The 12715-nt window shown below is 30.6% G+C and overlaps 1 protein-coding gene across 1 annotated transcript; it reads right to left on the bottom strand.

Moving 5' to 3' along the window:
• Window positions 1-5166: 5166 nt before the first annotated feature.
• On the bottom strand, window positions 5167-10327 carry LOC107446692 (uncharacterized). Its single transcript, XM_016061404.4, has 3 exons — window positions 10107-10327; window positions 7466-7936; window positions 5167-5429 (listed from the first exon to the last, which is right to left on the bottom strand). Exons 1-2 carry the CDS (start codon window positions 10119-10121, stop codon window positions 7496-7498), a joined length of 456 nt encoding a protein of 151 aa, XP_015916890.2. The 5' UTR covers window positions 10122-10327; the 3' UTR covers window positions 5167-5429; window positions 7466-7495.
• Window positions 10328-12715: the final 2388 nt, after the last annotated feature.

Genomic DNA, 12715 nt, shown 5'->3' with positions numbered 1-12715 from the left:
GTTGTGTACTGTTTGTCTACGATAGGTACTCTACCAGACATTCGTCTGGAGCTGTGGCGGTGACTATGGTAACGAGGTATGATTATTTCAAGTAGGGGTGCGGGATCCCTCTTTAGGACTGGTTTCGGCGAAAGAAAAGGAGACCTCTTCATCGAAGCCACCCTCCCTAAAATGCCCTCTTCTTGTTTCCATAGCACCAGACTGCCGCAGACTTAGTGGCGGTCAGAGTACCTATCTAAGACAAACAGTAGGAACTCTTTTCGATGTTTTAAATTTAATTTTTTATTTTTTTATTAAGACCCATTTTGTGGATCTTATACATTGGTCATACACAGTTTTAATAATTATTCATGTTCCTTATTATTCTAGTAGCTCTAGTGGCAATAAATAGAAATATGATTTTTATTTTATGAAGTGCTTCGTTTTTAATATTATTTTATCTTCACACCTGTCAACTAAGAGCTTCCTTCCCCCGCATAACAACCTCGTTTGGATCACTCCCCTAATACATTAACACTAAATTGCCTGAGGAAGTCATTTTGACTGCTTTTTAATTTCAATTACAAAACAATGGTGTATATAATGGAAGCAATTTCTTAGAATTTTGTGACTTTTTGTACAACATATAACTTTTTTTATTGCTAATATTTACTAAAAGCTTGATATATAACTGTAAATAATATAAAAAATATTAATAATTAATTTTAAACAAATTTCTTTATTCTTTCACAATCCAGTTATATCGACTGCTTTTGGAGACTATAGGTATATATAAAGTTTCAATCTTTCTAGTGTTAAGAGTTCATTACATCTATACGCACTATTACAGTTTTCTCATTGTAAAAAACAGATACTCAAATTTTACGAAACTTTCCTTGTTTTTGACGAAACCGTTTCTTGGTATATACTCCGAGTGGACATTTCGTCAAACTGACGAAATAACTATCTTCACTTTTTCGAGAAAATGAATAGTTTAATAGGAAATTAATATTTTCTACATTATATAATAACCGTAGTTGAACAGCCGACCCAATTTTCGGGGTTTACGACAACTAATGTTCAACTCTGTAGCTTTGAACCCAATCCAGAGGACAAGGGTACTCCTAGATCAAGTATTGGAAGAAATTGGCTTACATGGAGAGAAATAACGGGAATAATAATTTTTTTTTCTTGAAATTTTCATATATTTTACTGTAAACATCACTCTAAATGTTTAACTTCACCTGTTAATTAATAGTCGGAATAATCACAACTATTATACATGTAAAACGTTTTAATTCCTGAGGAAAATTGTAACTTTTGAATTTTTTCCCGATTACCAACGGGCTGTTGCCGAAATAGTACCATGTTTTTTCTTGTTTTTAAATAAATGCCACGGAGGGGCTTCACCAGGCCTCTCAACCGGTGCGTGTGCCAGATACTCTGTCCTCCTCCAGCGGATTGGGAGACTGCCACGGCGACAAGTTAAAAATTTTTCCAGCATACCCACATTTGGGGGGGGGACCTAATTAATTTCCATGGAGAGGAAAACCACGAAAACCTCCCATGTTAGAATGAGAGCAAGGAGACTCTAGCCTATGACCCGTCTACCTTTGAGAATATTTTGACATCAGCACTGTGGTCGATGCAAACCGAATGCAGAATTCGTATCGACCAGCCGATACTGGGATTCGAACCCGATTCACCTCATTGGAAGGCAAACACTCTATCCCCAGAACCATAACGGCTCTTCTTCTTATAATCACTCTACCGTAGGTACCATATAGCTGGATAAATGTTGCTTTAACACTACAAGAATGACAGATATAACAGAGATATTATATTTTCATTGAAAAAAAAGAAAAATCAATGAAGTATATAAAACTTCTAGAGTGTAAATTATAGTTGCTATGTTGAATGATTTTAAAAGTTTTATAGTAACATCTCGATTTTAAGAAATATCATTGGCCAGTAATTAATTAGACTCATGTTAATCTTCTGATTCTGTGAATACTAATGTGTCTTATTCATTTCTGCTTAATGTAAAATTGCGACATATCTTTTACAATTACATAAACACTTGAATAAATACTTCACATAAATACGTCCTCATTTGCGTAAATTCTTTGTTTGATATAGTCCAGATAATATTATTACTACTTAGATATTGTTACCAGTTTAAACTTAAATGCTCTCGCGCTCTCTCTCTATTTATCTTTATAAATGACAGTTCACCACGTGCTTAAATTTCCTACGTAATTTCCTTTTTTTTCGAGACAGAACAAAACGTGTGACATGTTTAATAACATAATATAATACATTGTTGCATTACATAATACATTATTATCCAGCTACCTTTTTCCCTTTTTAATTTTACTTTTGCTTCAGACTTAGTTTGAAACACCTTTGACTTGGTCATATAACAGCATTGCGTAATATTCTTTTCTTTTGACGAATGGTCTGTAACCAATTCCTTTGATAAACTATTTGTCCTTATTCAACACTCTAAGAAATTTGAGTAATTGACCGTTGATAAACACGGTCAATTTCCCTCTTTGAGAAAAAGTCCAGTGCCTGGAATTGTAACGAACCAATTTATTAGTAGAGTTAACCTTAAATTTATGCTTTCATTATGTAAACCTAACACAATCCTGGGTGTTTACACAATGTTCCATGGTGGTTAGAGCTTCCGGCGATGGAAGCAAGAGCATCTCCCTGACACTCTATTTTGGTGACCACGGGCAACAAATGCGCAATTCTCTCACTTCTCGCCAAGTGGAGCGTTACACTATTTCTACTCGTTCGACAAACAAATCATATGAGTGTTCTGCAACATCAAGGCCCGAACTGAAGATACCTTTTTAGGAGCACAGCATTAATTTACAGTCAGTGGCAGAGACAGGAACATTTTTTTGTCTGTCACTGACCGTAATTTAGCACTGAACATTTTAGAAAATAAAGTGAATCTTGCTTTTTTTTGCTTAAATATTAATTTGCGACTTCTAGTGATTATACAATTTTATTTCAGTTTTGACAAGGTTTCTAAAAATTTATGTTGAGAATGGCCATCACGAAACAATCTCTATATACTTCTCAAGGAAAACTTTCTTAGAAAAAATTATACATAACCTAGGAATATATATATATATTCAGAAATATTCCAGTAAAAACAGCATCTCTTTCAAAAACACCCAGTTCTCTCCAAAATACGGTCTTTCTCAAAACAGATTTCACACGGCAATACACAAACTGGTATCACGTTTCTTATTATTGTGATTGGAGTCTTCATACAAAGTGCGTGAAAAACTTGAACCTTATCACGAAAGCGGGGACGAGGGGTAGAGCAAGTGACTTGCACCCGAAACTTGCGAGCCGCACGAGCCGCCCCTCGGAAAACGCGCGAGAATCCTCTCCCCCCCCCTCTTTTCAGACCAAGATACTCACACTGGGTATTTGCTCTCTCACATGTATATAATCATATGAAGTTACAAAATGCACGGAATATGGGGAAAGAGTGTTTGGGGGCTTAGCCGTAATGGTCCGTCTCCCAGAAACCCCTAATCATGCCAGGAGAGGAGGTTTAGGGGGGTTGAAAAAAAACAGCTGCCATTTCGCAGTCCTTGCGTGTTGTGTGCGCGTTGGGGAATAAGAAATTTTCGCTATCCTTGTAAATTGTGTGCCTTCAAAAACTCCGACACAATTTTGCCTTTAAAGGAGGGGGGGGGGGGTGATGAGCTTATTCCACTTTTACAATCCCGATGGCGCATCGGCAACTATTTTTCAATCCTTTTTTTTTCTAGCTTGTCATTCCCTAAAGTAGATTTTTTATAGCCTTTCACCATTTTTTTCTTTTTAAAGTCTGACGCCACTGGCTTTTATGGAGTTTCGTAAAAGTGTACTTATCATAACGCGGGCGGAAGAAATGATTTTCATAATTCCGGAAACGATCTTATCCAAATATTATTCAATTTTCGGAGTTGATTTATTGTGTGGAATTATATTTTGAGTTTTGAAGTGCAGTGTTCTGTAACGAAGACATTACTCTAGTCTCCACCCATTTTAAACTGGATTTGAATATTTTTAGTACAAGTAAGGTAATATTTTCGCCAGCGCTGCTACGATGGCAATTCATACAGTTTTAATGAATAGCATTCGAAATTGTAAGGGTGTAACTCTTTTTCCTTATGTATCGATATATATTCATCGTTTTAATGACACTCCTAATGGTAAAAAGTGTAAAGCATAATCTATCACCAGTTTTTTCTTCTTTTTTTTTTTTTAAAAAAAAAGACATATTTTGTCTTAAAAACAAGGACTGTTATGAAAAGAAACTCATTGTTATTATGTAGAAATATGAAAATGCATCATTTATATATGCATCAGAATATATGCATCAGATATATGCATGTAGAAATATGCATCATTTATTTCTATGCCTTTATTTATTTATTTTGCTGCTGGAGAGAAGGCTAGACTATCTTTTAAAGTGTAGGATAATATATATATATATATATATATATATATATATCATTTATTCAAAACTAAACGCTTTCTCACACTTTAATATTCACATCCTGTCTTTTAATCTATTTTTAGTTCAAATATGCATGAATTAACATTTTGATGTTTTCCCTTTACTAAGTGTGAGAACATTATTTTTCCTCCACCCTATTTATGTTTATTTATTGACAACAAATATTTTCATGCGCATTTGAATCATTGTAAAAGCATTTCGTTACAAAAACAAGCAGTGATATATTTGTACTGGTTCCCTCAAACAATTGTTGCTTATAAATTTTACATTTTTTTGTCACGGTAACTACAGGTCTGTACTCAAAAATGTATTAGGCTTATTTAAACACCAAAAGTGGTGATATCTATACACCAAAATTTTTTTACAGTGTAGATATATACTGGCTTACAAAGCGCCCTCTATGCAGAAATATAGATTTAAAACTAATTATATATGAAAAGGAAAAACATATATCAGTTGATTCAGCAATTTTTTTCAAATAAATTTCATAATCAAAAGAAATTTTGTTTGTACGGAAATGAAAATGTATCCCGTCCTAGAATATATTCTTTTATTTCTTAAATAAGATTTCTTTAAGTTGCTAATAATATAAAATAAGAATATTGAAAAAATAAATAAAGCACATAGACCCTTGGGGTATGATGTTGAAAAATTGTTTTCAATTTGTAAAATATTTTATTTACATAAAATTATTTAACATACTACAAATTCATCATTGTAATTTTCGTTAGAAAGGTATTTTTAAAATGATTATACCTTTTTATTGAATTATACATTTTTAAATATGTGTTGTTTTAGCTAATTCTACGCTCTTGAGTTTCTATTTCGAACTTCTCTTTGATGCACTTTATATTTGATATTCTTACTTACTTTTGACTAGGAACTTTTCGTTTATTGAGTCTTCACCTAATGGGACCTAAAAGTAAAGAAATGTAATGAGACGCTTTTCAGTGCAATTGAAATTGTAAACTATATTATGCTGACAAAATTAGTTATCCGGTAACTCATTAAGGTAATGCAAATATAAATAGGGGAGAGTTGGATAAAACGGAATACCATATTATTCTTATTTACTAAGGAATATCTGTTAAGGAAAACCATACATTATTTTTTTTTGTAGCTACAACATTTATAGAAGCATACAAAAAACATATTTTAAATTAATTTTAATGACTGTGAAATAGAAAAAAAAAATCATTTCCAAACTCTTACATATCCCGTTTTAGCATACCTGGGTTGGATAAAACGGGATATGGTTTACAATGTTTAATTTTTTGCATATATATAAATATAAAATTATAAATAATGCAAATATATAAATAATATTGCTTATATATAAAGAAGTTCAAGTCTTCGTCAGAGAAATACATTACAATTAGTTCTAAAGAAAGATGTGAAATCCTAGAGTCGAAAATAAAAGGCTTAATAATGAACGTTAATAAACAAATTTTGCATTACTATATAAAGAGACTAAATTCTTCAAAAATATATATAGCTAATAAAAATAAGTTGTTTAAAAAGCCTAGGCCTACATTAATATATATGGATATTTTAAAATGTAATAATCCAACAAATAAATAGGTGGATAAAACGGGACATAAAAAACTCTATCCCGTTTTATCCAACTCACAAGTGTCCCGCTTTTGAAACAAACATGGCTGCTGCCTAAATGTGAAAATAAAATTAGATAGACTGCACATAAAAATATTGGTAAATAAATGGTTAATTAAATTTAATACTCACCGGAATTTTATTCCCATATATGTAGGCAGTACAATGTCAAAAACAACGCACGTAAATGTAGAAAATGGCAAAAAAATAGAGTAAAAAAGTTCTGAGATCTACAACTTTCTATCAAATAGTGATCTCGAGGCGGGACGCACCGAGAATGATATAATCACGGTCGAATAACACGTTTCTGTCGTTGTCCACTAGATAGCTGCAATAGTCTGGTCCCTAGGCGACGTATCCCGTTCTGTGGTTCTGTCCGACTATCCCGTTTTATCCAACTCCTTCCTACTTGTTTTGCAATAATAATTTAAATTTATGAAATTAAAAATTTAGTTATAATATTTTACTGAGTTTTGAAAATGAACTTTGAATTAAATATTACAATTCGATTGCAATATACGTGAATCAGTGGTCCGAAGATTAATTATAAAAAGCGCTTGTAACATTTAGTTGATTTTTAGAAAAAAATTTGAATCAAAAAAAGTCATTTGATCACAATTTCTAAGTTAAAGTAAAAAATAGATACAATAAATATGAAGAAATTAAACAATTTATTTTGCTTGCTTTGTTTTTGTTTTTACAAACTAATTAATAGAAAGAAATGTCTTGCTTTTGTCTTTTTTCCTATTAATTTTTATCATTCAATTTGCACAGTCGAATGTTGAAAAGGGAATCTTATAAACCTCTTAACAAATATAAACTCATATTTAATATTTTAGTGAATGTTAATACAAATATACATATTTAGGTAAGAATTGAAACTAAAAAAAAAACGAAAATAAAAATTAAACGCAATTAAATATAAACTTCTTAACACCAGACGTCGGCAATAACAAAGCGTTTCGAATAGTACCTAAATTTTTACGCATGAAAACAATTTTTAGTTCTTAAAATTATGCATTTCTTGCATTAAGCAATTGGCTTATTTTTAATCAAATGATACGATTTAAAATTTTAAAAAGTAAAGTTTCACTCAGTTAGTAGAGAAATAAAAATACTTCAGTCATTAAATAGTCGTTTAAAAAAAAAAATTAAATTCTAAAGTATATGAGAATTTATCCCATTTTAATTGCATGGCACATAAAATAACATTTTACCAAAAAAATTTCTATTCCAAATTACCATATTTTTGCATAGTACATATTTCCAAAATATTTTGTTTTATAACTAGGCTATTATTAATCAGTCACAAGTTTTCAAATAAAAAAAGTATAATCTCACCTTGATTTCGCTAAGCATTATTTACGATGTTTAAAATCCATATGCGTATCGTGCGTATCCTCTATATCCAGGGCTATTGTTTTCAAATCCTAAACCGTAGCCATCATAACCACTATTACCAAGGCCGTATCCGTTGTGACTAAGACCATATCCTTCATTTACATGTCCGTATCCGTTGTAACCAAGACCATATCCTTCATTTACAAGTCCGTATCCGTTGTGACCAAGACCATGTCCTTCATTTACAAGTCCGTATCCGTTGTGACCAAGACCATATCCTTCATTTACAAGTCCGTATCCTCCAAATCCAAGTCCGTAACCATCATTACTAAGTCCATATCCGCCATATCCTATGCCATGGTCATGAGATTTTACAAAATATCGTGTGCTTACTCCGTGGCCGCCATGTTTACCGTAATGATGGATGACGTCTTTGGCATAAACTAAAGCAGAGCATGCCAAGAGAAAAAACTGAAAAATAAATATTTTTCACTGTATTCATATCCATGATTTTATAAAAAATAGTCCATTTAAAACAAAATTAAATTAAGAAGGCCATTAAGAAGGGTGTATCACAAAATTTTTAGTTCTTCGAATAACAGAAATTTCAATTCAATTCGATCAAAAGTTGCTACTGCTTTCACATATATAGCAAAACGTTTTTTCGAAAATTGAGAATTACTTAGGTAATTCTTAAGTTTCATATTTGTGTGCCGAAAACGTACATTTTTATTAATTTAATTTTCGTGATTAAATAATTTTAAAAGCATATCAAAGTAAATTTCAGTTTTCAGGTTCTCATCATTAAGTTTCGAATGAAGAACAACATTAAATATAATAATATATAGCAAACTAATCTTCTAGAAATTACTCAAGAGTCTTAATTTTTATTTAAAAATACATATATTTTCGAATTTCAAATAAATCTTTAGGTTCTCATGTAGATTACAATTTTAATGTAGATGCCGAGAGGCAAAAATGTTTCATTTTATAATTGGGCTTTTTAAATAATTTAAAATTTTCCATTCCCCCCCCCCCCAAAAAAAAAGAATACTTTTGACTTCTTTGGGAAGTGACCATAAGTAACATCGTTTATCGACTGAAAATTTAATGTAAAAAATTCTCCTATTTTCAAGGGCAAAATGAGAAAATTTTTAAGAAATGAATTCAGACGTTATTTCTTTTATTTGATAAGCATTATTGTCATATTTTTTTTCTCTTTTAAAACACTTTAGTTGAAATAAATATTAACAAGTCTTAATAAATATTTAATGAGTTTTTTACTTAATAATTTACTATTTTAATTTAGAGAAAACTAGAAATATCCTGTCTTTTGTTGAAATGATAATCAATTTGAATCGAAAATTTGTTTTAAAATGTTTTAAAAATTATTTCAATAAAAGTACTTTTATATTTCTTTTGGAAAATAGTTGGAAAATAGATAATTCAAAACTTTTTTAAAAACTGTTCTCGCTTTAATTCCTAAATTTAAATTTCCTTACGAGAGAAAATTCTTTCTCAACTCAATTTTATTTACAAACAAAACGTTAACAGAACTGTACTATTTGTGAAATAGAAAATAAAAATTTATAACTTTTTCTTCTGAGACAACAGTTAACCAAATAAGGTTACAGCTTAAGTTTATAAAAATTGCTTAAATCAAATATAACGTCGAATTTCAAACCTCTGCTTGCCCCCTTTATAAAATCACGTTAAAAACAACAAGCGATAATATGTGAATACTTTTGAAATTAGATTTCAAGTCACAATACTTTGTGGGGAAAATTGAAGACATACATATTTTTGCATAGAGTCCAATGAGTTCCCTTTTAAAACACATTATTTTAAAGTCCTAAAACAATTTTTAAATAAATGATAAAAAAGCTTAAATTGTTCTGTGATATTCAAGTTTGCTGTAACGTTCATTGACAACATTATAAATTATTTATGGTCATTTTACATGAAATAAAGTTTGAAGACATAAATATTTTTGCATATAGTTCAATGAATTCCCTCTTAAAACACATTATTTTAGTGTCCTAAAACAATTTTAAAAAAATGATAAAGAAGCTCAAACTGGTCTATGATATTCAAATCTGCTACAACGTGCACAAATGATTCATTGACAAGATTACGAATTCTTTATAGACATTTTTTGGATATTTTATATAAATTAAAAATCGAAAAAAAAAATTAAAAAAATTTAAAAATAAATTGACAAAAAAGTTAACTAAGCGTTTTTTTTTTTTCATTTACAAAGCACGTTATGCAAAAATGTACGTGTATTATGAAAAAATTGTTTTTAAACCTATTGCGATAATATTAGACGAAAGTAATGGTATCATATCACAGTTTTTTACGATGATCTTAAATTTGTCTGGAAACTTTTTAATGCCAATTTTCAGTTTTAAAATTTATAATAATTTAAATGTTAGCAGAAAAAGTAAAATCTATCAACTCTCTACGCGACTGATACATGATGGAAAATAATTATATTACAGAATTCACAGAAATATTATTTATCAAATTCAAAGAAGTGTAACCTATCGAATTTCAATTTATAATAAGAAACATTTAATGAAGGAAAAGAATAAATATCAAATAGCTATAATCATAAATAAGTTCATAAATAAGTACTTACCACAAATTTGATCATTTTGTTGATGGAATTGTTTTCCCTACTTCTAAGAACAATGAATAGTTTGTTCCGGATCTCGCATCTTTTATATTTCTGAGTTCTACTCTAATTAATGAGAAATATTGATTACGACACAATCAAATATCTTGTTATCAAATCATAATTTGAATGTTATCTACTGTCATTTTTTTACGCATGCGTGAATTTAATGTGTTTAATTCGCTGCGGAACAAAGACAGAAGCATTTTTTCAGATCTAAATCTTCGTGTGAGATTTTACGAAGAAGTAAATCTATCCAAGGACTTTTTCATTAAAACTGATTATTTCATCGCATTATCCAACTTAGCTTCATGATTCAGGGAACACTTTTATCTAATTTATAGTAATTTCTTTTATTTTGTGGGGAGGATCGAAACATATTTTTGAAGCTTTTTTTAAAATGTATGCAGTGTTTTGAAAATTTTATCCTGTTGTACCATGCAAAAAAAGCTAATAAATCTTCCGTTAATATTTTTTTTTTAAAAATATTAACAATTTTGATATATTATTTTTTTTTTAATTTTTGATACAACTGAAATATTGTATTTCAGAATTAAATTTTTTTGGTTCTTTTCGAATAAAATGTCCTTGTTTTTATTTTGTATTCCGTATTCTTATTTACTAAAATGTAAAAAAAAATATTTAAAAATTCTGAAATTAAAACTTTCCTTTTGCTTTTCTGATTCATAATCAAAATAAAATAAAAAATGAATTATGAAGAAAGGGAAATAAAAATTGATTTATGAAATTTCCGTTATACATTTTAATTATCTTACTTTCGTTTTACTTATACTCTTCGACGGCATCGTAGTAATTGCTTGCTACAAATTTTCTTCCAGTTAAACTTGACATGTTTCAAATGCTCAGAACAGGTGCTCATTACCAAGATCCACCAACACGTGATTGGTAAAAAAAAAGTATTGTAGCCAACCAGTGGTGTAGTTTCAATGTATGCTCGAAGGGGATATTGGTTATCTCCTTCTGTTGTTGTTGTCGTCTGTCATTAAAGTGGATGGAGCGAGATTTGTTTGTCAGTGGCGCCATCTATGGCCACTAACTCAACTTCTGACATACCCGTTTTTAGGGCGGACCCACTCAACTATCCATTCATTCATCCACAGATCTTAATGTTGATCTTAACAAAGGAACGATCAATCTCCAATTCAGTACCCCCAGAGGTATAATTTGATATAAGAACATGGAGCACGTTATGACCCGTCAGATTTAACCTGCACCAATCATCATTTACTACACGGGGAGTTTTCGGCCGGCAGGATGCAAACTCCCGTTCTCACGAATGGGAGTCCTGCCAACCTGGCTATCCCGGCCCTATCTCCTTCTAATATATATATTCTAAACGTTTAAACTACAAAAAACTGAATAATGAAAACTTTCTTATATTTACATCCTACTTACCGTACAATAGTTAATTAATCAAGTAATATATATAATTTCGAAAGGGTTTTTTTTCCCCAAACCCTCCCCTAAACTAAGTCACTGTAGGCAACAAAAATAAGAAGAATGAAAAAGAAAATGAAGTTGAAAACAAAACAAGAAAACATGAAACATATCCAGGCAGATTAATGGGGGTTCGATGAGGAACTAATGTCATTAAAAAAGAAAAGAGCATTTATGTGGATGAAACAAGACACCAGATAATCAAGATAGACTGGCATAAAAGGATTGGTATGAATTTCATCTTCACGTAAGTTTAATTTATGTTCAAGGTTTTAAAAATTGATGATTCATCGAATTCTGGATGAGGAACACATATGTCGTGTGGCTTTACGAATAACATTGCCAGATTTGCAAATATTTTGCTAACTGCTTACTGTCAATGTCATTATTCATCATATCCAATTTACTTTATACAAAAAGTAGTTTTACTCAATTTTTTAAGGTTCTAGTAATTAAACATCCTGATCAATTTCCCCCCTTTGTTTATCACAAACACTTTTGTCGTATTTTTACCCCTGTTAATTCAAATCACCCTAATTGCCCAAAATTTACTACATTTCATGCTTTTGCTTTCAACGCACGTAACCAAACTTAATTGCATGCCTATACTTGTACATATACCAAACTTAATTTCTGTTCACTTGCTGCTAGCCACGGATTCAACCCATCTGTAGTTTATTCAGCTCTTTCTTAACTTTTTAGACTCAAACGTTTCTGTTTTTCTAATTTTTTAATTTTAGTAAATTAATTAAAATTTAGAATAAGAGAATACGACGTTAACGCCCGTCATCTATTTGTTAAATCCTTGATTGCCGCACATTGTTTGAACCTAGAACACAAATTTAACTTCGATAACGTCAGAATTTTTTTACACTTTTCGCCCCTTTATTCCCCGGCAAAGAAATGTATCCTGTTTCCTTGCTTTCAATTTCATTTTTTCCCATTTTTGTAGTGGGCATGATTATTTTTCTCATATGTTTTGCTTCCATCATTCACTGCTAAAGCACTGATAAAATAGAATGCTTAAGAAAGAGTAAAGTGTACTAAAAAAGTGATAGGAAAAAGGTAGTAAATCTTACCTTGTAAAGGCGATGAGTTCGATGAATGGCTGAAAA

The sequence above is a fragment of the Parasteatoda tepidariorum genome, chromosome 7 (assembly GCF_982258835.1).
Source record: "Parasteatoda tepidariorum strain Cologne lab strain chromosome 7, Ptep-v5.0, whole genome shotgun sequence".
NCBI classification, from domain to species: domain Eukaryota; kingdom Metazoa; phylum Arthropoda; class Arachnida; order Araneae; family Theridiidae; genus Parasteatoda; species Parasteatoda tepidariorum.
This window is presented reverse-complemented; position numbering and strand designations above follow the sequence as displayed.